Source organism: Strigops habroptila, chromosome 6 (assembly GCF_004027225.2).
Source record: "Strigops habroptila isolate Jane chromosome 6, bStrHab1.2.pri, whole genome shotgun sequence".
Lineage (NCBI taxonomy): Eukaryota > Metazoa > Chordata > Aves > Psittaciformes > Psittacidae > Strigops > Strigops habroptila.
Genome location: NC_044282.2, coordinates 63,810,761 through 63,837,284, shown reverse-complemented (window position 1 = coordinate 63,837,284; position 26,524 = coordinate 63,810,761). Strand labels below are relative to the sequence as shown.

Genomic DNA, 26,524 nt, shown 5'->3' with positions numbered 1-26,524 from the left:
TCAGCTGCTGCAATGTAACGAAGTCTAACTATTAACCAGGGGGCTAAAGAGGTGAGATGCTCTCTGAGGAGCAGGGTGGTACATTACTGAGCCTGAGGTCTGCGTGTGCCAGCACTGGGAGATGATGCACAGCAAGGCACAGGGATGATCCTGCAATGCCCTGCAAGCAGCACAGAGGGATGTTGAGTCTGTGAGCTGCACCCTGCAGCAGCACCCAGCTATCAGAGCTCACTTGGAACTGTGTCTTACCGATGTCTTTGACAGGGAAGAAAGGAATAAAAGGCTGAATGAATGTATTTTTAATAGGTTACGTAAACAATTAACTCCAAAGCTGCCTTATAAACAGGTGGCACGAGCTGTCAGTGCTTTCACTGGGCCTTTAATGCAGAAAACATTTTGGCTGTTTCAAATAAAAACTGCCCTCTCCTTGGGCAAGTCAGAGCTCAGCTGGAGGAAGCAGCTTTGGCTTGCTAGCAATATTTGGATTTTGCAAGGCTAGTCTGCTTCATTCACAGGCAATAGGGAATTGCTTTGGAGTGGGTCCTTGGATCTTAAAAGCCTCAGATGCGTGCCTGCTGCCTTGCAGCACAAAGTCGGCTCGGGCTGTATCTTACTGTGCTGCTGCTGGCAGGGGGGCTGGTGAGCCTGCCTGGGGTGCAAGAGCTCTGCTCCAGCCGGACAGCAAGGTCTCTGGCTCGGATCAGCTTCTGAAAGAGCCAAGCTAAGTGAGGACAGAGTTTGAATGCAGTAATGCTACAGGAATGCACTCGCTGTGGCTGAAGGTGCTGCAGCTATGCCTGGTGCCACTGCAAGTGAGCCGGTGCCACACCTGATCATACTCCTGGGGCCTGCAGTGGTCCTGCTGGGAAGGACAGCCCCTGCCCAGCCATCACCCCTCCAGTGTGATGCAAGAGATGCCTTTGCCCTTTGCCTCCCTGCCTCCCCAGCAAACCAGAGCTGGCAGCAACCCCCAAGGGAGAGGCAGCTTGGGGTCACACTGCAGGCACAGGAGGCTGGGGGTTAGGGATCACAGCACACTCACCATACAGCAGGGTATTTAACAGCTCTGGGCAAAGGGTTTGCCCAAGAAGCGTGTCTGGGTGCAAGTGCTCCCTTATCACCTATTCACGTCAGGCTGCTCCTCTGGCTGCCTGTGAGCAGGAGTTTCTACCCTGCTCAAAGGGCAGGAGCTCACAGTTGCTTTTGCCATTTGGTCGCACTGATCCAGCAATGCTTTAACCCTCAAGGACAACCTGCCACGTTGCATGGCAGGGTGTGTGCACCGAGTCACAAGTATTGGAGGTGTCCTGGCACAAAAGAGGTTGAGACCCCAGGCCTCATGTCTCACCCAGGCCAGGACAAATGTCACTGTGCTCGCTGCCTGGCACAACTGCCTGAGGAGTGGGGATGCCAGCAGCTACCCTGCACTTCCAGTCTACTCCTGGCCCCAGCAAGATAAGCAGGGACAGCGCAGCAAGCAGACCCAGAGCATTGGGGCAGCTTGTGCAAGACACGCAGAGCGAGGGGGTCTCACGGCCAGAGGCAAACGGCAAACGGAGGTTGGTTCTTCTTTCTTTGGAGTTAAAAAATCCATGGCCAAGGTTACACACCCAAGAGACCATGACCTCTGGCTGTGAGCTGTTGGAAAACATGTGCCTGAAAGAAGAGAGCACTGACAAAAGGGAAACAAAAAAAGAGCAAATCCAGAGGGAAAGCAGAGCAGGAGTAAGCTCCGGCTGAGGCCAAGGAGGGAAGGCAAAGGAACAGCTTTACAACTGGCTTAATTACTCACTGTGCTACGCAGCTGTTGTACAAGTGATGCACCATTCCTCTTCTGAAACCCTGTTTAAAGACAATTTTTGTTACATACAGTAAGGATGGAAAACAAAAAGGCGGAAATTTCCCCAAAATAAACAACATGCTTTATTTGGTATCAAAACAACTGTTTTCTTTTGGGTATAAACAATCTGGCTCCAAGCTTAAAGCTGGTCCCATTCTTTGCCAGGAAGATAACACTGGGGAAGCCAGAGAGCAGCCAGAGCTTGACAGCACACAGCTGGTGTGACCAAGCCTTTGCCAAGCTCCTACTCTGTCCCAAGGCAATCTCTACCAGTGTGAATGCTTCTCCCTCACCCACATCTTCCTTCTGCAACCCATCATTACAATGCAGGTATCCTACCTCCTTGAAAAAAGCCAGGCAGGGCTTGCTGCTTCCTCTATGGGGTGAGTTCCGGATGGAGCCCGCAGGGATGGCTCAGGAGTGGGATGATCTGACAGCCAGCACAGCAGCCAGGGAGGCAGACAAACCTCCACCTCTGCCATGGCTCCCCAGCACCCCTGGTGAGTGGGTCAGGCAGAGCCTAGAGTCAAACAGGAGGAAAGGGAATGGGACCAAGTCCCACCCTCTCCAGGTAAACCTGCAGGCTCCTCATCCCTTTTGTGAGCTCTCTGAGGTGGATGTCTTGCCCCACGGTGGACCCTGGTGTCTCATCGGGCTCCGCTTGTGCCACTGTGCCTCTCACCACACTTTTGCACTTATTTAACAAACACTCCTCAGAGGTCCCAGGCCATGGTAGGTACTGCTCATGCCTTTGGTTGTTGGATCCTTCTCCATTCTGTCCCCAGTGCAAGCAATCACTCTTACCTTGCAAGATCTGTTCTTCCTAAGCCAGGCTGCCATTTATCCATTACTATTGACGTACCAAGAGCATTTGCACATGCCTGGAAGCACATCAGCTCCCTCAAGGAAGAGGGATGAAATATCCTCCCTTGCCTGATAGATTAATTTGCTTATGCAAGTGGAATCGAATCCAGGTTTCTGGGTTATGCAGTAGGGCTCTTTTGCAATGCTGTTCTTAAGAGAGGGGTTGCAGAGATGTCTTATCTCCTGAGCTGAGAGAGCCCACAGGAGAGATGCAGACATGAGGGTTTCCAACTTGGACATTTCCAGGTAATGCAGAAAGGATTCCCAAGGCAAGGATTGGTTTCTGCAGAAACAACCTTTCGCACTGTCCTCTCCAAAGCACAGCTGTGTTCAGCAGCATGTGCGCTTGCTGCCCTTGGCACGCTCTACACAGCCTCCCTCCTCGCTCACAGATGTCTCGGCAAATGGCTCTGCATGAGCTGGAGTGGCCACCCTGGTGAAGAGAGCCCAAACTCACCACCTGGGAGCCCTTCGGCACATCTAGCTTTGTGCATCCATATTGGTGGTACAGTGCAGATGCTGCAGGAGAGCATCTCATCACAGAATGGTTTGTGCGATGAAAAAGCTCATTTAGTTCCAACCCCCTGCCATGGGCAGAGACACCTTCCACTAGACCAGGTTGCTCAAAGCCCCATCCAACCTGGCCTTGAACACTGCCAGGGATGGAGCATTCACAACTTCCTTGGACAGCCTGTTCCAGTGTCTCACCACTCTCACAGTAAGGAACTTCTTCCTTATATCCAACCTAAATCTTCCCTGTTTAAGTTTGAACCCATTACCCCTTGTCCTATCGCTACAGTCCCTAATGAAGAGTCCCTCTCCAGCATCCTTGTAGGCCCCCTTCAGGTACTGGAAGGCTGCTATGAGGTCTCCACGCAGCTTCTCTTCTCCAGGCTGAACAGCCCCAACTCTCTCAGCCTGTCTTCATACGGGAGGTGCTCCAGCCCCCTGATCATCCTCGTGGCCTCCTCTGGACTTGCTCCAGCAGCTCCATGACCTCAAACATCCTATAAGCACAAACCAAAAGCAGTGTAAAAACCTGCTTACGGCAGTTAGTGCGAGATGTCACTGTCCCCAGACCAGCAGCCTGCCTGGGGCTGCAGGCTCCTGCCCCAGGTGAAGCGCCAGGGAGAAGCCGACACACACGGTCCCCGGCGCTGAGCTGGGAGCAAGGGGATTTGTTGCTGCCACCTGCTGTCCCCGGCCAGCAGGGCAGGCTTTGCTCGGCTCTCCCTGCTAGCACTGCCCCAGGGACCGGGCCTGGACCCGGCACAGCAAACAGCAGGACCCATTGTTCACCCGGCCCCTGCCAAGCACTAGAGGGACCCAAAGACTTGTTTGTCCACCCGGAGACACCAACAGAGAAAGGAAAGCAGTAGCTTCTGTGTCCTGATTCTCCTGGTACATGCTCCAAAATCACAGTCGATAAAGTTGTCTCTGTTTTTTTCAGCCTGCTGCAAGCCAGAGCCGTCCTCTCCCACTTGGAACCCACAGGTTGGTTTCTGCATCTTTCTGCATGGTTCCTGCATCCACAGCCCGAGAGGGGCTTGAGCACAAGGCAAGAGACATCCCAGGGGGACAATCCAGGCTGCAAGCCCCAAAGGCAAGGGGGAAAGGTTGTACAAGTCCCAGCATGCTGCATCACAAGCCAAGGTGAGATTGGCACAAATGTAGCAGGAACTCTAAGAGGCATTTTATTTGCAATTCCTTGAACAACAGACACTGAGGAGATGCACAGTTGAGACAGGAAGACAGGAAGTATAACACAGAAAGACCCACACGGCCGCAACAAGAGCAGTTTGAGCAATGCACTGATGGCAACTTTATTACTAGGCTAAAGTTGCCCTCCTGACATGTTTCCAAGGGCATTAAGACAGGAATTGCTCATAGTGGCTCTGCAGCTTTTCCTGGGAGAAAATGTAGCTTTTTACAACAGCAATAGGATGTTCAGGGACACTCGAGAAAGTTAACTCCATTTGGTGTTCCAAGGGGATTTGCCAATGGGCATCGCACCCATTCGCATGTGCTTTTTCAGAACTCAAGTGGCCAGTATTTGATTTCACTTCCTTCAGTCTGGAATTGCGCCCACAAAGGGGCTTAATGCAGTTTCACCCATCCATCTTATAGCAGTGCTTGTATGTAATTCGGATTAACCTCACGCTGTCCTCTGTGCAGAAGGTCCTGTTTTATGCTGGTGTAAATGGTGTCAAGGTCAGGATTAGTTGGCACAGTGGAGGATCACACTGCAGGCAGCCAGGAAAGACAACACATCCAATTCATGTGCCAGGCCTCAAAAGACATGGGAGACAGGAAGTAATTCAGAGACAGCGCCTCTGTCCATGTACGCACCCGGGGAGTGCTTACCAAGGACTGCTCCTTGCAGGCTGAAGTCATTGCCCACAGTTTGCCTGATAATCTCCAGGTCAGATTGTCTTCATTTCAGTGAATTCCACTGCAAGACCAGTCATCACCAAAGCTCAATCCCATGCCGAGCACTTCTGAATGCTGCTTGCTCCGGCTGGCCTTCAGTGCCACATGAACACACCAGCAAGAAGACAGCATCAGCCATGCAGAAAGTGACCCTGAGCGCTGGGAAGCGGTGTCCCACCTTTGCTGCTAGTCAGGACAGGCCCACACGGGAGCTTCCTCCCCGCTAACTCAGCCCACCACTGGGAAAAAGCAAAGGTGAGAGCTGTAGACATAGAGGAAATAATAATTAAAATATAAATAAAATCTAAAAAACTTACTTTGAGGCAGTAAGTTTCCTGCTTCAGTTGACAGGACAAATAAACTGAGGAGTGGGTGCCAGAAAGCCTTTCAGATTATCAGGTGTCTGGCCCAGAGAGGCAAATCAGTTAAAATGCTACAGAAGCCCAACAACAGCAGAGCTTCTGGTGCTTGGTCCTTAACAGGACCCACTCAGGACCCTGCCCATTCCTCCATAGCAAGCTTTTGCATTTCAGATAAACAGGGCAACACGGGGTTACATCAGCTGGGCTGTGCCTGGCACAACGGGAATTCAGGACTACATTCCATCCAAAGCCATTTTTGTATTTTCTTTATTAAATATTATATAATTTATTTATAGGCAGAACCACAGGCCCTGAAAGGAACCAGGAGAGGGAGGAAAGGCAGAAGTCTGGTGTGAAAGGTCTGTAAGGAAGTAGTTGAAGAATGCCTTTGTGGCAATAGCTGCCCTATCTGTCCTTCACTGCCCTCGCCTGCTCACTCTCACCAGATTCCTGGCAGTAACCAGTTATCTCCTGGCCCCAAGCAGCCCAGCAGGCAAAACCCATGCACGGGCAGGTTATTCACACAGCCTCGGCTCCATGCAATGCAACAACCAGTCCAGTGACATTCCCCTGCATAGTGCAGACTTGTGTGAGGACAAGGGCAGGCATGTTGGCTGTGCCTGTGAGGACCAATGCAATCCCCAAGGCCAAGCAAGCTGCATGGGCCTGGTGCAAGGGAAAGCTGCTCCATTTTACCACTTTACTAGTAAACCAGGAAGAACTGGCAAGAAAACAACAGGGAAGTCAAAGATCTCGGGCCTCATGCCTTCATCAAGTGCAAGCCACATGCACAGAGCTACCTTATACCAAACCAAAGCCACCTAAATAACATGAAGAAATTCAATTTTACAGCACTCAATCTACCAGACACCAGCCTGTAAAACTCAACCAGGCTTGCTCTGAAAGCTCCTCTGCTTTACAGGCCAGCAGTCCAGGTATTTGTGCACTGCTGGCACAACCAGGAGGCAAAGGTGTACATGTTTCTCTTGCTCCTTTGGTCAACTCCCTGTTAACAGAGCAGGTAAGAACAGTATTTGCCAGGCGAACACAGCGTCAGCCTCTGCACCTGCAGTTTCCTCAGATCTCAACAGTGAAACTTGGTCTGTACTTGGAAAAGACACAAAGTAAAATGCAGTAGTTATCAGCTTGGTCTCTGTGTTGCATATCCCTAGCTACAAAGCTGATTCAGGGCTACTGGCAGACTCCTCACTGAGCTGTAAGGACAAGTGTGGACAAGTTTCCGAGCTACTAGCAAAACTTGGGGCAATTTGGTTTTAGGGCTTTGCTGTGTCAGGGCAGATGCCCATCCTCCTTGGGTCAGGAGCTAACCTCCCAGCTGGCAGAACTAAGCTCAAACTACTACCCGACTCAAAGCAGGCAGAGGATGACACTGGTGGGAACACTGATCTTCGTGGTCCTTAAAAGCAACCAAGCCAATACAAGGTACAGGCAGTCACACAATGACTGGGGAAATGGGGAATATCAACACAAGAGGAGTACAACATAGAAGCAGAGCAAGTGCTTGCAAAATGCCTTAAGAGCAACTTCACATGGAAAGTGACTGCTTCTAAAACAGTTTAAAGACTAGCCCCTCTCAAACATGGATCAGCTACGAGTAGCTTATTGGAAATAGGTCTCCTGCCAAGGCCGTTGGTATGGCAGCATGCTACAAGAAGCAACTGTCCCCTTGGAATGTAAAGCCTGACCACACACACATACTGTACATGAACTCATGTCATCAGGGTTTCTGAACTGCTCTGTCCTCAGTATGAAAGGTTTATCCTTAGCCAGGTGTTCTTCAGAAAGGTCTACAAAGCAGAGTTCCTAGAAAGCTGAGCCTGTTTCCAGCAGTAAGAAAATGGATGTTGTGCTGGCAGCCTCAGGACAGGAGCTACTACTTGTTCCTCCCTCCCAGTCTAAAAGAATGAGACTAGCTTCTGCTGTTCCTGCATCCCCAAATATCCCTGGCTCTATTTCTTAGGAAGTTTCAAGATGTGCAGAAAACAGACAGATGAACAAGCTTTGTTTGAAAGCTTTGGGAGATAGGAAGAGCTCCATTTCTTTTTTATGCAATGACAGGGTTATCAAAGTTGCAGACACTGGAGGTAATGGTAGGGGCAGGTTGAAGCAACACTTGAACATAAATGGTGTGTTACAGTCTGTGCTAGAGAAACTAAGAAGAGCAGAGTCATACTTAGCTGTGAACTTGGGGTCCTGAAAGACATGGGAAAGTATTATCACCTTATTTCTCTTTGTGGAGAGAAATTCACCCCTATTAGGGTGCAGGGTTTCTTATTATTATTAGATGAAAGCTACAGCTAAAAAAAGAAGGCAAGATAGAGAGCATGTTAGTCTGAAATGCTTTGAAATAAGTCAGTAGCACAGTCCTAATGTGAAATCCTGCAGTTAGTTCTCATTGCTTCACATTAAAAGGACACAAAAAGAAGAGTAAGAGACAGAAAAAGGATCCTTTAAAAGGCACAGACAAGTCTTTGCCTATAAAGCAACAAAAAAGAACATCCACAATTATTCCACAAGAGAATCGTATTTAAGTATAACTAAAATATTCCAGTTTGAGCTTTATCCTCAGAGCTCAGGAGTTTGTTTTGGATTTAAAATGCCCCCCAAGAAGACAGGTGAGTGAGAATTAAAAGCTCCGTGAGTAGATTCCCACCTTAAACTAGTGACGTTTTATGTTACCATGTTTCAGACAGAAGCCATGCAGTAACTTCAAGTAAGATGAGCCAGGTCACTGTCTGACCACACTAAGTGCTGGACACGCTTCTGAAGCCTTTCAACAGGGTATGTATTTAAAGCTCACTGATTTAATCTGATTTAGCAGTTCCAGTGCTGTGGTTAACAGAACAGAAAATAGATGCATAATCTGTATTACAAGTCTGCTGTATTAACAAGCCTAAGAGAGAAAATTCAGGAGATGAGAGATTTAGAAAGCAAGTATTCCAACTAATAACTTTTGGGGGCTTATTTGACTCCTACCCATCTAAATTTGAGTCGAGCACAGACATCTGCTATTTCTTACTAGCTTGAAGATGGATGAGACCACAAACGGAAAGAAGTGGGAAGAGAAAACAAACAGGTATTGGCTTATATGAAATTGAGTAATTACATCCTGCATTCTGCAGCAACTGCCAACCTCAGCTATACCCCGTGCTACAAGCTCATTTCAGTGTTCTGTTCTGAATGCTGCTATACTGCCCCTGCCAGGATTAATTTGTATTCCTGGATCCTAGATGCTTTGGAAAAGAGGGTTAATTATCTTGCCGTTTTAATAGCTGCTGGCTCCCTGGCACATTCCTGCAGGAGCACTCATTCCCTTGCATGAAGGCTCACTCAGTCTGCAGCTGCTCCAGGAACACCAGAGAAGGAAGGTTAAATAAATCATGCCAGAAATTAAGACCTCACATCAGCAGCTGCAACAGTCAAGAGGAAGAGCAGAGAACCCACCTGAATTAATGCATGGCTCTAGCCCAGGGAGCTGGCTGTGAAAGGCCAGAAGGGGAAGATTTGGCACAGGACAGATACCAAAGCTTTCTTGAACACAAGAAAAGGGACTGATGTTATTTCCTTTAGAGGGACACGGCCAAAGCACAGCACAAGTAATCTGGCTGCATTAGGTTCTTCCACATCCTGTGGGAATTACAGTCCTTGGAGAAAGAAATCTTCTATTTTTAACAGGGAAAGAGTATTACGCATTAGGAGACTTAACTGAACATAAATACTTTGTTCTTTTAACTTGTTGATATAACTGTCTAGAAATGGAACCTCTTTACCCTTTATCAAATCACATACTTTAGCAATTCAGCTTGGGGGGGGCCTCATCATCCCAAACCCCAAACAGCTCTTTGTGGTGAGCTTACCTCAGACTGCACCCTCACCAGCTTTTGTAAGGAGCCTAAATGCCATGCTAGAAACATCACATTACCACGTGAGCACATCTGATGACCGCTCTCCACAAGTGTCAGTTTTAATGGTGCAGCTGAGAACATACTGTCTTACTACTCACTTACCATGCATAAGGTTTAACAAGTAAGGGGAAAAAAGAAAAAAGGAAATCCCTTGTTTTACAGATGAAGAATGACACCAGGTATTTTTCAACTCGGACTTCCCTGGTGAATACTATTAACATTTTCCACATTCCCTTTCCACTCCCAGCCTATTGCTTACAGAAGCAAAAGTAGGCTGGGAAGAACCTAAATTAATTTAAAACATGTGGTCTTAACAATTAATAACAAAAATAGCACAAGCTAGAAGAAATGAAGGAAGTGAAAAACACCTGACTTGTAAGATAGGATGGCCTTAGGTGAGATCCTATCAGATCACTTCATCCAGCTGCAGTCTGGGAGAGAAATGCAGGTCTAGTGAACTGTGCTCATGCCTTGTTCCTTAGTGCCTTCCTTCCAGAGGTCTCACAGCACCACGTGTCCCTTGCTTGGATAGGATTCTTCATTCACTCTTGAATTTCTCAACAAATGAGGTTACACGACATACTTTTCTGTGGTTATTCAGTAAGGCCCTTCTCGCTGATCTTAGAGCAACATAACCTGTGATGTAGGACAGCATCACAGTATCAGCAGCTAACCAATACATTGGAAACACTCTGTTGAGCACCAGATTGCTTTTCCATTTACATTTTTCCCTTTCTTTGAGACTGTTGCTACGAGGGAACCCAGATCAACAAGGTTTGTTTCCTTAAGGCTGACATGTTTTTGCCAGAGGAGACCATTAGCTCTTCTATGAGAACATGTCAGAGCATTGCTTGGTCACAGCACCGAACACACAAACTGATACATGCAACCACTGCAAGGCAAGTTTTCAGCAGGACTCTTAAATTACCTTTTATACATCAGATATGTGAAGGTGGGAGGCTCTCAACTGCAGCACAGCCACATCTCATTTAAGGTGTGGAACAATGGTATTTTGTGCTTTAAGAACTCTCCACAGGAAGCTGAGCCCATAACTAGTATTTTATTTTCCTATGCCTTCTTGCACATTATTTCTGGCCAAAGCCGTGCTAATGCAAACAAGATTATTTTTGAGATTATTACCACCACTGTAACTGCCAGAAGGGAATAAACCAATAGGCTGGGGAGACATAAAAACCTGGAATGGCTAAAAAACCCCACTAGGAGCTACAGATGTGAGAATACAAGGTATTTTTCAAAAGAGGACACAAAAAGATGTTCAAACACATCCCAGAAGTGGAAAAAAGAAAAAGAATTTACCAAGTGTGTTCACATTCCCAGACTTTAACATATTATTTAAGAGAAGAGGCTGCATGTCCCCTCCTAAGCAATCATAGCATTCAAGCAAGTTCAAGTGCTGTTCACAAGAAAACACACAGCAGGAAAAGGAGCAAGTTGCATTTAATTACAACAAAAAGGGTTTCAGCCAGTTACAAGCCAGCTTACCCCAAATGTTATCCCTTACTAAAAGACAGACTTACTGACACCACATTAAGTTGTATCATTCCTTTCATAAAGCAGGACACCCAGACACTTCCTGAATGGTTTTTTAAGTCTTGTATCACCCTAGCGATTACAGTCTATCTTGCTGTGGTGGTATAGAAAGTCAAAAAGCAACTATTCCCACTTCTTGCATATAAGGAAAAATAAATATAAACAAGGATTAAAGTATCATGAGAGAGCATGAACAGATCTCCACCTCAGTACATATTTATGTCCAATGGAAGGTGATCAATTAGAAAAAATAAACTTAGAACCAACAAAACAAACAAATCCAAAACAACAAACAAACAGTGGAACAGACACAAAGATATTACAGTGTGAATGCCAGCTGCTTACAAGCAGGGAATGTGCATAGCAATGTTCACTATTTTGCTTGTATGGCTTATGCAAAAGAGACAGGAAAAACTGCACTAAGAGACCTTAATGGTTTAATTTTAACCTAACAAGTATAGTAATACCACTGCCAAGTGACAGACAAACTTCACTCCCCTTGGAGCAACTAAGTCTTCACCTACGCCACTGTCTTGGCTCTATTCTAAAGAGCATGATTATAGGTGAACACAGATCTCGTGTGGAAGGAGGAAACCAAATTCATTCCTCCCTGAGGACAAGTATCCATCCTTGTAGGCCCAACAGAAGACAATTTTCTTTTTACAGCAAAACACTAACAAGGAATCTTTCCTGTTCTCAACTTTTACATGAGTAAGATGATTATTTTAAGGAGCAAGAAGCTTGAACTATTTTTCAGTCTCCTCTCTTTTCTTTGCCATGTGGCACAGGCTACTCATTTTGCATTTGGGACTTCCAGCTGGTATTAAGTCCTCTCAGATACACCTTGAACTAGTCTGTCCTCTGTTTGATCTGGGCAGCCACACAAAAGATGCCTTTCACCTGAACATCTTAGGCACTGAATGCTGTGATCTACTGAGGACACTGATACATTAAAGTGCTTTTTTGTAAAACCTGAATGCTTTAAGGGTCACTCATCCTACATCCCAAACTGGACGAACAGATAACATACTATTTTTAATGCCCAACTACAATCAACTTCACTTCCGAAACTACATTAATACAAATAGCAATGCAAGTTACAACAGAGTTAACAGCTTTGCACAGAACATTCAAGTTGATGGAAGAGAAATGAATGATTAGGAGAGACCCTTTACAGTTAAAACACTAGGCAGCAGAAAACATTTCACTAGCACCCAGCATTTCTGTTGGCTAGTAACAAGATATGGCACATGGCTTTCTATGCTGGAACTCTCTAAGCAATTTCTAGGGGACAGCACTGAGGCTGAAAGAGTATTAGCAGGGCCCCTAAAATGCAAGTCAGTTTGCCACCTTCCGGACAAGAAGCTAGTATTATTCCAACCCTGTGCTGAAAGAGCTGCCAAAGAGCAGCTGTTCTTCAGTTCCCTGTTCAGACATATAGGAAACCTGATCTGAAAACCTGAAATACTCATTACCTGAAGCATGAACAAAATGGAGGTAGACAGGGCAAAAATGAATCATTGTTGATGAGAAAACCCGAAGGACAGCTGACATGTTTTGCCTTGTATGATAAGGTGTATTTGCCTTGAAATTAAGAATGTGAAAAATTCAGTCTGTATTTAAAGACATGTGCAATGCCCACACTGTGTAAACATACTGCAACATAATCTCTTAAGGACAAGCATACTGCAAAAATAATCTTGCATAAAGGATAGATATGGATAAAATCCATAAAGACAGAACGAAGAGCTTGTATAATAAAACATAAAATATCTGATAAAATACCTTCTTTCTGATCATTAAGAGCAGAAGTAAAAGAAGCCCTAAACACTCTGCTGCAAATTCAGAAAAAGGAGCAAACAGAGCCTACAACAGCTCCCAGATTTCCCCTGCTTGGATTCACGTTTCTGAGGGTTTAGCAAAGACAACTCCAGTTCTAGAAGAGAGAACGGAGGTTTCAAAGTACTGGGACAAAGTAAATCGACTTTCCCAAGTGAAAGATTTTTCACCTCAATTTCACATCATGTAATTAGTTCCATAATCTTAATCACACCTAGATTATTTTAGTTTAAATGAGGGGCTAGCCAAGTCTACTCACCCTATGAATTCTTTCATGGTCATAAGAGATGTGTAAGATAAATCAGACAAAAGAAAACATCAAATTAACTGTCCAGGTTATGAGAGAGTATGAGAGAGTATGGTGGGGCTTGCTTTTTGTTTTAACTATTTTTACCACCTTGGTTTCTATTGCGATCAATCTTCTCACATATCCAACTTCTACCATTTAATACGTCATAACCACTATTAAAAAAAAAGTCAAGAGGGTATGTTAAACACCAAAGATTTAAAAGTTTAAATAATGGAAAATGATGATGAACACACTGATACAGGCTTGCAGTTTTAATTTTAAAAGGCCCCTACGGTGGGACTAGCTAGAGATGGCATCATGCTAATGCAAATGGAAAATGTGTTGGGTTTAAAAGAAAAAAAAAAAGAAAACCACTTTAAATAAGTATGAATTCACACCATACACATGTACATACTTAATCTTCTATGTTAGTTTTGTTTGAACTATAAACCAAGTCTATACCACTAAAAATTCGGTATTTAATCAGGTGCAACATGAACCTGATTAAAGCATTTTATAAATACAAGCTTTTTAGTATTGCAACATACTTCACTACTTAACATACTGAAAAACAAGTTCTACATTTAAAATTCTCAGTAATAGCTCTATCTGCCAATTAAAACTACGAATGGAAAAATACTTGCTAATCTTTAACATTATCGAAAATGCAAATATATTTCATTTCTGGAAGAAAACGATCTTGCTTATACTACTGGTGCTTCTTTAGACATTTGAAGATACTACACTAGCAAAATACAAACTTCGTAGTAAGCTTACAATGTACTTAGAGGCAAAAAGAAAAAATCTGGGGTTTGTATTTATGAAGGAACATCCATTTATTATAAAACAAGATAAAAGATATTAGAATTAAGTTGAAACAAGGCAACATTAGAACAACCACTTAGAGCTTTGTGAACGAAGTGTAGTTTTAAACTTGCAAATCAAGGTGAATATAGCTCTTCACATGCTGTCCTCTTCTCTATAAATGGGATGAAGTAGAGAAGCAAAGCTTCAAGGTATAAGGGTTGGAGCCATCTGTCAGGAGACAACATATAACATACTCAGAGTGTTTTATTGAGAATAACTCTCCTGCTTATCAAGATCACCATGCATAATCTCACAAGTTCACCAATTCTGTAGATTTAAGGCTCATACCTCCCCCACCTACCCCACCAGTGGCCCACAGACACCAGATCATCTATCAGTATGTGTTATTGGTAGTCCACCAGCATTTTCTAGACATAAAACCCAAAGTGATGGATCTGGTTGCAAGGGAATGTAGATGAATTCCAAATGTTGTACTATACATAACAAAGATGTTACCATTATCACCGTCCCTCTTCCTAGCCAAACTATTTATAAAAGTAGTATTTAACAGGCAATTTCAAAGACAAAAGGCATAGATATTTAAGAAAGTCAAAACTTAGAATGTGGCATTTCTATCAGAGTGGCACTGGACAGTATTTACATGTGTTTGAGAAAGGAACAGCAGGATGTCCAGCACACCCTTTAGGCCTCTCCAGAAAGCAAAGCTTAAAACAACCCCTCTCCATTGGGAAAGGCTGCCAAGACCAGGGAGGGCAGCACACATTTGCCTCTCTCGTTGTGGATGGTATGTCCTTCTGGTTCAGCTAACCTCAGACAATCTTATTTCAGCAAGTCTTAACCACCAGTCCCTGCGTTAAAATGCTCTCTTTTCCTGTGACAGCTGTATTTGAGTATGTATTAGGGTTTGCCCTTTTCATGTTGCAAGAGTAAGTCCTTCTGCTGTTATCACTTCTCCAAACTGAGATAAATCTTAAATTGTGAACAGCGTATTATCAATAATACCCTACGAAATATTGTGCCTCTGAAGCAATCTCAGTCCATTACTGAGGTGGAAAAAAGAGAAGAGGGTGTTGGATAGGGAAGATTTAAACTGTTAACACATGACAGGGATACTAATTCGTAATAGTTTGGAGATGGTAGTTTAAAATAATATTAGGCAATGGGCTGGATATCGCAGATTTCTCTGCATTTATTGACAGACATACAAAACTTCAGTCATTCCGAGCAGCGAGAGCCACCGGAGGGAGCCCCGAGCCCCCGCCAGGCCTTGCCCCGGAGCCGCAGCTCCGCTGAGGCGCGCCGGGACTCACCGGGGCGGCACCAGGAGGGAGGCACAGCCCGAGGAGGGAGAACCCGCCCCGGGGAGCGCGGGAGCAGCGCGGGCGGGCAGCGGGCGGGGCGGGGCGGGGCGCGCTGGGCTCAGGGCAGGGCCCGCTCCAGGAGCTCTGCTCTGGCTGCCCCGGCGGTGGCAGCGGCGGCACCGGACAGAGCCGAGGGGAGGGGAGGCTGCGGCGCAGAGCTCGGGGTGCACAAAGTGCCTCGACTGGTCCCTTGAGGCGAGGGTGCACAATGGGCAGGGCTGCGCCCGGTGCGCCAAGCTGGAGGTCCTCCTGCAGCAGGAGCTGAGCTGCGGGACACTGCCAGTAGCTGAAAGGTGTCAGGGAAGCTGAGGGAGAGCGGGACTGCTTGCTCCAGCCCAAACTGTGCAGGGCCACAAACGTCCATTACAGCACATACAGGAAAGTAAGAGGGCTGCAATGCAGGAAGATGTCAGCTAGGAACAAAGCAAAACAAAAAACAACAAAAAAAGGAGGAAGAGGACAATTAAAAGCAAGGGGCTTCCTCCTAAATCTGACGTCCCTGCCCAGAACCGCTTCATAGTTCTGCAGGGGGCTAAGGAGGAAACACCCAATGCACCAAATGAACAACCTGCTGATGCACCAGTAAAGAGGATCACTACTGGTGCCTTCAGGTAAAAGCAGTGGGTCACAGTAGTAGGTGACTACTTTGAAGGGCACAGCGGCACCCATCTGTCAGCCTGACCCAGTGTCATGGGAGGTGTGTTGCCTCCCAGGGGCTCAGATCAGGGATGTTGCTGAGAGGCTGCCATCTCTAAATTGGAGACATCAATTTGATAGATGGACCACTCAGTGGATAAAAACTGGTTCAATGGCCGCACGCAAAGAATTGTGGTAAACAATGTCCAGTTGGAAAACAGTAACGAGTGGTGTCCCTCAGGGATCGGTGTCGGGACCTGTCTTGTTCAACATCTTTGTCAGCGACATGGACAGTGGGATTGAGTATGCCCTCAGCAAGTTTGCCGACGACACCAAGCTGTGTGGTTCGGTTGATACGCTGGAGGGAAGGGATGCCATCCAGAGGGACATTGACATGCTTGTGAGGTGGGCCAACACCAACCCTATGAAGTTTAACCAAGCCAAGTGCAAGGTCCTACACCTGGGTCGGGGCAATCCCAGGCACAGCTACAGGTTGGGTGGAGAAGAGATTCAGAGCAGCCCTGCAGAGAAGGACTTGGGGGCGTTGGTTGAGGAGAAGCTTAACATGAGCCGGCAGCGTGCGCTTGCAGCCCAGAAAGCCAACTGTAGCCTGGGCTGCATCACCAGCAGTGTGACCAGCAGGTCGAAGGAGGTGATCCTGCCCCTCTACTCTGCTCTTGTGAGACCTCACTTGGAGTATTGCGTACAGTTCTGGTGTCCTCAACATAAAAAGGACATGGAGCTGTTGGAGCAAGTCCAGAGGAGGGCCACGAGGATGATAAGAGGGCTGGAGCACCTCCTGTATGAAGACAGGCTGAGAAAGTTGGGGCTGTTCAGCCTGGAGAACAGAAGCCTGTGTGGAGACCTCATAGCAGCCTTCCAGTATCTGAAGGGGGCCTAAAAGGATGCTGGGGAGGAACTCTTCATTAGGGACTGTAGTGATAGGACAAGGGGCAATGGCGTCAAACTTAAACAGGGGAAGTTCAGGTTAGATATAAGGAAAAAGCTCTTTACTGTGAGGCACTGTGAGTGCCTCACCACCATTACTGTGAGGGTGGTAAGGCACTGGAATGGGTTGCCCAAGAAAGCTGTGAATGCTCCACCCCTGGCAGTGTTCAACGCCAGGTTGGACAGAGCCTTGAGCGACATGGTTTACTGCGAGGTGTCCCTGCCCATGGCGGGGGATTGGAACTAGATGATCTTAAGGTCCTTTCCAACCCAAACCATTCTATGATTCTGTAAGTCCCGCTGACTATTACCCACTTCTTGTGGTCCATGTGAGTGCTAGCGATACAGATAGCAGCAGACTGGGAATCATTAAGAAGGACTACAGAGCCCTGGGAGAGGTGTTTAGGGGCTCTGGAGCTCAGATAGTTTTTTCATCAATCCTCCAGGTTAAAGGGGAGGACCTTGAATAGGCCAGGCAGATGTGGCAGGTTAATAAATGGTTAGAACAGTGGTGCCGTAGTCAGGGGTTTGGTTATTTAGAACATGGAACTCGATTTGGGAGGCCAGGTCTACCGGAAGCTGGTGGAGCTGGTCTGACAAGGGGAAGAGCTGCTTTGGTAGGAGGCTTGCCAGGCTGGTCAAGGCAGCTTTAAACTAGATGTGCTGGGGGAGGGAGGCATCGATCCATCCCAACACTCCCGGTCAGTTGCCAGCACCTGTAATAAAGGCTTGGAGTGATGCAGAGCTATTTCAGCCGCTCCAGCCAATGAGTCAGCTTCATTTGGAGCTCAGCTCAGATGCCTCTAGACAAACGCCCATAGTAAGGGGAATAAACAAGAGGAATTGGAGATGTGTGCATGGCTATAGGGATATGATATCACTGGCATCACAGAAACATGGTGGAATGGCTCCTATGATTGGAGTGTTGGAATGGAAGGTTATAGGCTTTTTAGGAAAGGCAGGCCAGGCAGATGGGGAGGGGGAGTTGCTATTTATGTCAGTGATAGGCTGGAGAGTATGGAACTCTGTCTGGGGACAGGTGATGGGCCAACTGAGAGCTTGTGGGTCAGGGTCAAAAGGAGAATAGCAATGGGGGACATTACTGTGGGGATCTGTTACAGACCACCCGATCAGGAGGACTCTGTGGGTGAAGCGCTCTACAGACAGATAGGAGCAGCCTCATGCTCGCAGGCCCTTGGCCTCATGGGAGCTTCAATCATCCTGGTACCTGCTGGAGGGGCGGTACAGCCTGGCACAAGCAATCCAGGAGGTTCCCTGATTGTGTGGAAGACAACTTCTTCTTGCAATAAGAGCGGAGCCAACAAGGAGAGGTGCCCTGCTTGACCTCGTGCTCACCAGCCGTCAGGGGCTGGTTGGGAATGTGACGCTCCAGGGCAGCCTTGGCTGTAGCGATCATGAGTTGGGCAAGTTCGAGATCCTCAGGACAGTGAGAAGAGCACGCAGCAAGCTCACTGCCCTGGACTTCAAGAAAGCAGACTTTGGCCTCTTCAGGAACCTGCTTGGTAAGGTTCCATGGGATAAAGCCCTAGAGGGCAGGGGGGCCCAAGACTGCTGGTTGATACTCAAGGATCACCTGCTCCAAGCTCAGGAGTGTTGCATCCCGACTAGAAGGAAGTGCGGCAGGAGGGCCAGGAAACCTCCATGGATGGACAAGGAGCTGCTGAGGAAACTTAGAGGGGAAAAAAGAAGCTTATAGAAGGTGGAAGCGAGGACAGGCAGCCTGGGAAGAATACAGGGACATTGTCCGGGAAGCTAGGGACCAGGTCAGGAAAGCTAAGGCCCAGCTAGAATTAAATCTGGCAAGGGATGTGAAAGATAACAGGAAGGGCTTCTATACATATGCAGCAAACAAAAAGACAAAGTCGGGACAATGTGGGCCCTCTCTGGAAGTTACTGGGAGAACTGGCTACCCTGGATTTGGAGAAGGCTGAGGTTCTTAATGACTTCTTTGCCTCAGTCTTCACCAGCAAATGCTCAGACCACACCACCCAAGTCTTGGAAGGCAGATGCAGGGACTGTGAGAACGAAGACCTTAGGCCCACTGTAGGAGAGGATCAGGTTCGAGACCATCTTAAGAACCTGAACATGCACAAGTCCATGGGACCTGATGAAATCCATCCATGGGTCCTGAAGGAGCTGGCGAATGAAGTTGCTAAACCACTGTCCATCATATTTGAAAAATCCTGGCAGTCAGGTGAAGTTCCCGATGACTGGAAGAAGGGTAATATAACCCCCATTTTCAGAAGGGGAAAATGGAAGACCTGGGGAACTACAGACCAGTCAGTCTCACCTCTGTGCCTGGCAAAATCTTGGAACAGTTTCTCCTGGAAAGCATGCAAAGGCACATGAAAAACAATGAGGTGGTTGGTGACAGCCAGCATGGCTTCACTAAGGGGAAATCCTGCCTGACCAATTTGGTGGCCTGCTATGATGGAGCCACGGAACTGATAGACAGCGGCAGAGCAGTTGATGTCATCTACCTGGACTTGTGCAAAGCATTCGACACTGTCCCACATGACATCCTTGTCTCTAAATTGGAGAGACATCAATTTGATAGATGGACCGCTTGGTGGATAAAAAACTGGCTCGATGGCCGCATGCAAAGAGTTGTGGTCAATGGCTCAATATCCAGTTGGAAAAAAGTAACGAGTGGTGTCCCTCAGGGATCGGTGTCGGGACCTGTCTTGTTCAACATCTTTGTCGGCGACATGGACAGTGGGATTGAGTGCGCCCTCAGCAAGTTTGCTGACACCACCAAGCTGTGTGGTTCGGTTGATACACTGGAGGGAAGGGATGCCATCCAGAGGGACCTTGACACGCTTGTGAGGTGAGCCAACACCAACCTTATGAAGTTCAATCAAGCCAAGTGCAAGGTCCTACACCTGGGTCGGGGCAATCCCAGGCACAGCTACAAATTGGGCAGAGGAGTGATTCAGAGCAGCCTGAGGAGAAGGACTTGGGGGTGTTGGTTGACAAGAAACTGAACATGAACCAGCTTCAGTGTGCACTCGCAGCCCAGAAACCACTCATGTCCTGGGCTGCAGCAAAAGCAGCATGACCAGCAGGTCAAAGGAGGTGATCCTGCCCCTCTACTCTGCTCTCATGAGACCTCACTTGGAGTACTGCATACAGTTCTGGTGTCTTCAACATAGGATGGACATGGGGTTGTTGGAGCAAGTCCAGAGGAGGGCCATGAGGATGATAAGGGGGCTGGAGCACCTCCTGTATGAAGACAGGCTGAGGAAGTTGGGGCCGTTCAGTCTGGAGAAGAGAAGGCTGTGTGGCGACCTCATAGCAGCCTTCCAGTATCTGAAGGGGGCCTGCAAGGATACTAGATACTCTTCATTAGGGACTGTAGTGGTAGGACAAGGGGTAATGGGTTCAAACTTAAACAGGGGAAGTTTAGATTAGATATAAGGAAGAAGTTCTTTACAGTGACGGTGGTGAGGCACTGGAATGGGTTGCCTAAGGAAGTTGTGAATGCTCCATCCCTGGCAGTGTTCAAGGCCAGGTTGGACAGAGTCTTGCGTGACATGATTTAGTGTGTGGTGTCCCTGCCCATGGCAGGGGGGTTGGAACTAGATGATCTTAAGGTCCTTTCCAATCCTAACTATTCTATGATTCTATGAATATCCATTATCCAAAATCATAGGTTTGATTTTGGTAAAAGTGGAATTTAGTGGTCTTCCTGCCTTCCTCCTTTTTATCCCAAACCAATTGGGCTTTTTCAGTGTCCTTCCAGAACTTCAAAAATTGTGGAGCATATTTTGAGTTCTACAGGTTGACTCAAACCTTAAGAAGAATGAATGCCATTTAAATAGAAAGTAACAGAACCTAAACTAGAGATTGAATACTATAAATAGTACATTATGTGTGTGTATATATATAATAGCACAAATAGATACAATAAGAACACCATTTCTAGCTGCAGACTGAGGTGCTGAAGCCTCACCTTTTACAAAGGTAGTATCAACATGAAAGAAAAAAAAATTATAGCAGTAAAATCACCAAAATTGACTTACTTGGGACTCTTATCTGGTAGTGATTAAGTACAGTGAGAGCTTCCACTGCATCTGTCTTACATTCCCATTCCAACAGACCAGACAGTGTTTTGGCAGAGGCTGTCAAAATGAGAAATAAAAATAAGGGAAGGAGGGGATCAGTCAAGTCTCCTTTGTTCTTATCAAAACTGGAATTCAAGTAACTCCCCAAACAGGTCAAAGTTTACTTACGTTTTGGATCAAACACTTTGTATTTAATAAAGCTGAGAACTTCATGATCCTCACATAACTGTCACAAAAATAAAATAAGAGGTAAAACTCCACTAAAAATGCACATAAACACATTAGCAAAAATTCTAAGTTCCAAAAATTAAGATACTGACTCTAAGAGAGCTTCCAAGAATTTATGGCAAATTACTGTTTTCAAAATATGTTTGGATTGGTAACTCTTTAGAACACCATTCTGTAGTATGCAAAACAAGGCTCCTGTATCTGTGCTGTCCCATGAGAAATGATTTTTTGGCAAAAAATCATTAGAGTACTGCTATCACTACTACCTGAAGCACCATTTTTAAATAAAAACAAGCTCTTCTTTTTGACATGCCCATTTCAATACAGCAGCTCAGAAGCTGAACTTACAAGCACACCACTTATGAGCCTGAGTTAACCTTCAGACAGAGCTTCAAAAAACATCTTTATATTGAACTGAAAAAGAACTAACTGAATCATCATCAGTTTTACCACTGCCTCCACTTGAGAAGCCCAGTATTGCATGTTTTAAGCATACAGAGTTCATTTAAGACTGAACTGTGCAAACTGTTTCAGGTGCATGCACCTCTCCATTCTGAAACATCCCATCAGTCATTACAGTAACCACCTCAAGGAGTCAGTAAATCTTTCATGAATTGTAGTTCTAACTTTCCCTGTATTTGGATTTATGTGAGTCTTTTCCTCCACAAAAAACCCCAACACATTAAGCTCCTCAACTTTATTTCCAAGAGAGGATAATGCCAGAATTGTGAAAATATAGCAGCTTCTGTATAGAGCCACTACAAACCTATTTTTAAAAAACCATTCTCCCACTTATTTCTCTTTAAAAAGTAGCACAGTGTAAAGCTAGGATAGAGTCCCAAAGCACTGTATGTCACAGTCATTTCAACTGCCTACCTTTACAAATGTTTCTTCAGTTACACACAGGGGAACGTTATAATAATGCAGCACGCAAGAGGGTGGTTGGATAATGTTCTTAGATGCTTGGCCAGCACTGGTGAAGCGATTATTCTTACTCATTGCAAAATCCTTGTAACTACTTGTGCCATCCTCCAGTTCAAATATCTGGCTTGGAACTACTGAATGCTGCTTGGAAACACTGGGATTTAAGGATATATATAGTTAAAGTTTCTTAAATAATTAAGACTTGCATACTTTGCATGCAAATTATTGATCTGACCAGAACAGAGATGACATTTCTTTACAACAATTTGAAATGGGAGAACAGATGGGTTGGATTTGATACCTTTCTTTAAAAAAGAAAGGATGTATAAGACACATTAAGGGATACAGTTTATTAACAGTCAATCCATGTAATTCCCATATGCTTTATTAACAGAAACAAAATAAATAGCAATAAATAAATAATAGTTGCAAATTGATAACAGAACAATGAGCTATTTTCCGTTTGCAACCTCATTCCACCTGCCCACTGGTAGACTATTAATCTGATAAAACATATTTACCAGACATTAAGTCTCTTTCCAAATAACTTGACATTGTTGAGATGTGTGACAGCTCTTTCCACAGCATACTCATCACCCATTTCAACCAGTGCTGTGCCAGGAATAGTCTTCATAAACTTCACCTAAGATAGATAAGAGAAAAAAAATGACATTGCAACAGCCCAACAAAGAGTTTTATAAATTATCAGGAAATATTTTTAGACCATCTCAACCAGGCTTTTTCCAAAACAATTAAAATTATATAGTAGTTTCCAAGTTTCTAATAAATTATACCTTACCTTCTCAATGTTTCCATACAAGCAGAACAGGTTGAAGACCCTTGAACAGTTCATCTTTAGCTGATGCAACCCACTAACCATGACAACTGACCCAGAAGGATTTCCACCATGCATGTAAGAGGAAGATGCCTGGGGCAACGGATAAGCAACAAGTTCTGGAGTGTCCCGAGACCCCATTCGGTACCGGCTTGGCAAGGGCAACAAAGGACCGTGTGACCCTAAGGAGATGAAAGACCATGCTTTCATATTGTATGAAACAAGTTTCAGTACTTAATCTTGCATTAAAGCCCACATAACTAATGGGTATTTAAAGGAGGCGGGGGAAAAACATTACAGCAGTTTCCATTAATTCTTTTTCCAATTACAAAAAAAACCAAAACCACACCACCAAAAACCTAAACCACCCACAAAAACCAACCAAACAAAAAAACCTCCCGGTTCTTCTATTCCCTTTAATGTTCCAAGTCTTTTTTTACATTAGCAGACAAGGAGGAAGGAGCTGTTTCATGGTATTGCTTTTATACAAGTGAAAAAAGGTATTTCAATAACTATAAAAATAGTATCTTCTCTGCATCACAAAAAATACTTGAACATAAACCTATCGGAAGAAATATTTACAATAAACCTTCAGCAATATTGCCATATCTACTTGTAGAGCTCCATGACACCAAGAAAGAATATTACATAGTAGGGAAAACAAACCAGAAGGAATGAACTCTTAGCCAGAGGACAGCAGACGAGATGACACAGTTCTTTTTCCAGAGACAAGAGATGAAGTCAGAAAACTGCCTTTCTACAAACAGCTCAATTGGAAGAAACAGGAACACTTAAACCCCTGCATTAATGCAAAATGAAGCCATCCTATGTTTCACTAAAGTGACAAGTTTCGCGGAAATAAACAATCTTTCTCTCTATTTTTTTTCCCCCATGAAGAAACATTACTAGTATGCAATACTTTTCTATAAGAAACATCAGTATTACAGACAAGGAGATGATCCCTGTTGTTCCAAGACAAATATAGTGTGAAATTCACATAAGCCAAGTATAAAAGGAACCTTTTGTCCTTTTTTCCCCAGCAAAAAAAAGCAGTAATGAGAGTTAAACAGTGGTATAGGAGGAGACAGCCACGCTTCTTAAGAGAGAATATGTCAGAAAAATGAAAAAAGAACATCAGTGAATACAAGGTAGAACTTGGAAATTCTGGAGATTTGAAGAACCTTTGGAAAGAGTAGGTAGAAGGTTAGCCTACATTGTAAAATATCATAAATCTATTTGCAGATAAAGAGGCAAGACAAATCACACTGCATCTGACAGTTGAGAGAAAATGACTAGAAAAGTCACATCTAACTGGGACCAAGAACTTCAGGGTTGAGAAACTGAAGTCCCAACACATGAAAGTGACAGATCATCATGCACAGATAGCATTGGTAACAACTGTGGCACTTTATAGCACTAATTCCAAAACATCATTCTTATACAGTCACACAGCTATAACTTTTCAGAATTAGCTGAATTAGAAGAAACACAAAGCTCACAATTCTTGCATGCAAGAACATCAAAGAGCTCTGTGCTGCATGAAACTAATGATCAGGCTGTGTTGCCATTTTCTAGAAGAAAACTGCTTTCCCAATATAGATGTCATTTTCCATCCATTGCTAGGGTGATAGCAATTTAAAGGAAATATTCTTCCAAGGGATAAATTTGTAAAGCTGCATGCTCTCCGCAGAAGGAAGAGGTATTGCAACAATGCACATAGATTTCAGTCCGTCACTAGCATTTTCAGAATGTGGACTGACAGCACCACATATACAGCACAACTACTCATGCTGTAATGGTCCACAGTTCAGCATTAATTGAATATTTAGAATTCCACATTACATACAAAGAAATCATAACCACCTGCCTATGTTACTTACCATAACCATCATGTCTAAAAGATGATGGATGCTCTCCCAAAATAGCTTGCCTCTGCCGGCCCTTCCCTCTGTCTAACATGTGGGAAGGGAAAGAAAACAGTTTAGTATGCACAACTATGCACCCAACTTCTCCAGTTAAGACACAAAGCTTTTAGTTAAAAGGCAAAAAGTAATTTGAGTCCTTGTTAATTTTAGAAATGATTTCTCATTCACAGTCTAAAACCACAAGCTGTAGCCCTGGGACACCAGAATTAAAAAGACTGCCATCTGTGTAACAAATTGCACTTAAGTTGATTGAGGGCAGTGGCCAATGAGGAGATGCAGACATTTAAAGTTTATGGAAATACCCAATAGTTTTCCTAAACAGACACCACACATTAGTATAGATAACACCATACAGCAGGATTTACCTATGTGTCTCTTAAAACAAATTTGAAATGCAGTACTTTTGAAAGACAGTACCTGAATCATAATATTAGCTTCAACAGCAACACATTTTCAAAGTAGGCTTCTTTCAAGAAGTTTCAGCATAAGCCAACAACAACCTGTATTACATGGTTTCATAATCAGTAAACAGAGAGCATTACATATGTGTACATATACATTTACAGAACACCTACTGATTTATGGGCATGCTGAAAGGATTGTACATTATTGCATTATCAGCAGCACGTAACAGTTCAACTGAAGAAAAACATCACTGAATAATGCATTTAAAACAACGGTCAATCCTTTAAGAAAACCCAGTTCTCTAGGACATAAAGTTAAGCAAGGGGTCTACATTATTGGAGGAAAGCAGTGCATCACAGCCAAAGCTGTATTTTTCAAATCAGATCCATTCTGCATGATAAAGAAAATCTAAACTTACAGATTTCTTTGTGGTAAGCAACAATTGGTTTCTCACAATTAAAAAAGCCACGTTGAAAAGATGGGGCAAGACATTTATCAGTTTACAACAATTCCCAGGAAATTTAAGTAAGACTGCTGAAAATGGCAACTCCAGCCCAATGCAGCTGGAGGTACTTCCCCTGAAAAAACAGAAACTATTTGCATTAGACAACACAACAATGGGAAATGAAAACACATGTGCCCTTTCTGCTCAGGATTTTGAGGACAGGTTCCAAGTCAGATATTTACTTTGGCAATAAAGCCTGCAGAGAGAACAGTGCCGAATGCTTTCAAATACATAGAAGAAAGACTACTTTTGTCAAGTTTTGTTCTTCCATTCCCTCTTCAGGGTAACACCTCTGGTTCTTGCCTCTAAAAAGCAAATGGGCAGTCATATCAAGTATTTGGAGCATTTAAACTGTATGCAGTAATCATCTTTCAGGAAAATCATCTTTCAGGAAAATCTAGTCTGTGGAGCTAAATCCTTTGAAACTGCACACAGTAATAAAGGACCATATTCTTCAAATAAAGAAATCTGGGAGAACACAGTTTGACAAATATTTCGTCCTCATGATGGTGTAGTCCACTGCTCCATACTTGTTACTTCCTTGAAGTCCCTCACTTGTGTCAGTACAAAGACTTGTAAAAACAAGCATTGAAACATAAGAACTGATCTGTGTTAAAAATAATTCTGAAAGGAAAGATTCTTTATAATATTGTTTAAGTTTTGGGTTTGTTGTTCTTTGCTTTCATTTTTAAATCACGTCCTTGAGTCACTGCATCTGCTGGTATTACCAGCAAAAGAAATGT

The 26,524-nt window shown here is 44.7% G+C and overlaps 1 protein-coding gene across 1 annotated transcript in view; it reads right to left on the bottom strand.

Moving 5' to 3' along the window:
- Positions 1–10,863: 10,863 nt before the first annotated feature.
- HNRNPLL (heterogeneous nuclear ribonucleoprotein L like) overlaps positions 10,864–26,524 on the bottom strand; it is a 32,726-nt gene continuing 17,065 nt past the window's right edge. Inside the window, exons 7-13 of the mRNA XM_030490749.1 lie at positions 24,827–24,898; positions 22,911–23,128; positions 22,633–22,754; positions 22,064–22,265; positions 21,128–21,185; positions 20,918–21,016; positions 10,864–14,136 (exon numbers count right to left, since the gene is read on the bottom strand). Of these exons, the coding sequence (XP_030346609.1) occupies positions 14,081–14,136; positions 20,918–21,016; positions 21,128–21,185; positions 22,064–22,265; positions 22,633–22,754; positions 22,911–23,128; positions 24,827–24,898 (827 nt within the window). The 3' untranslated portion in view covers positions 10,864–14,080. The remainder of the gene's footprint in view (positions 14,137–20,917; positions 21,017–21,127; positions 21,186–22,063; positions 22,266–22,632; positions 22,755–22,910; positions 23,129–24,826; positions 24,899–26,524) is intronic.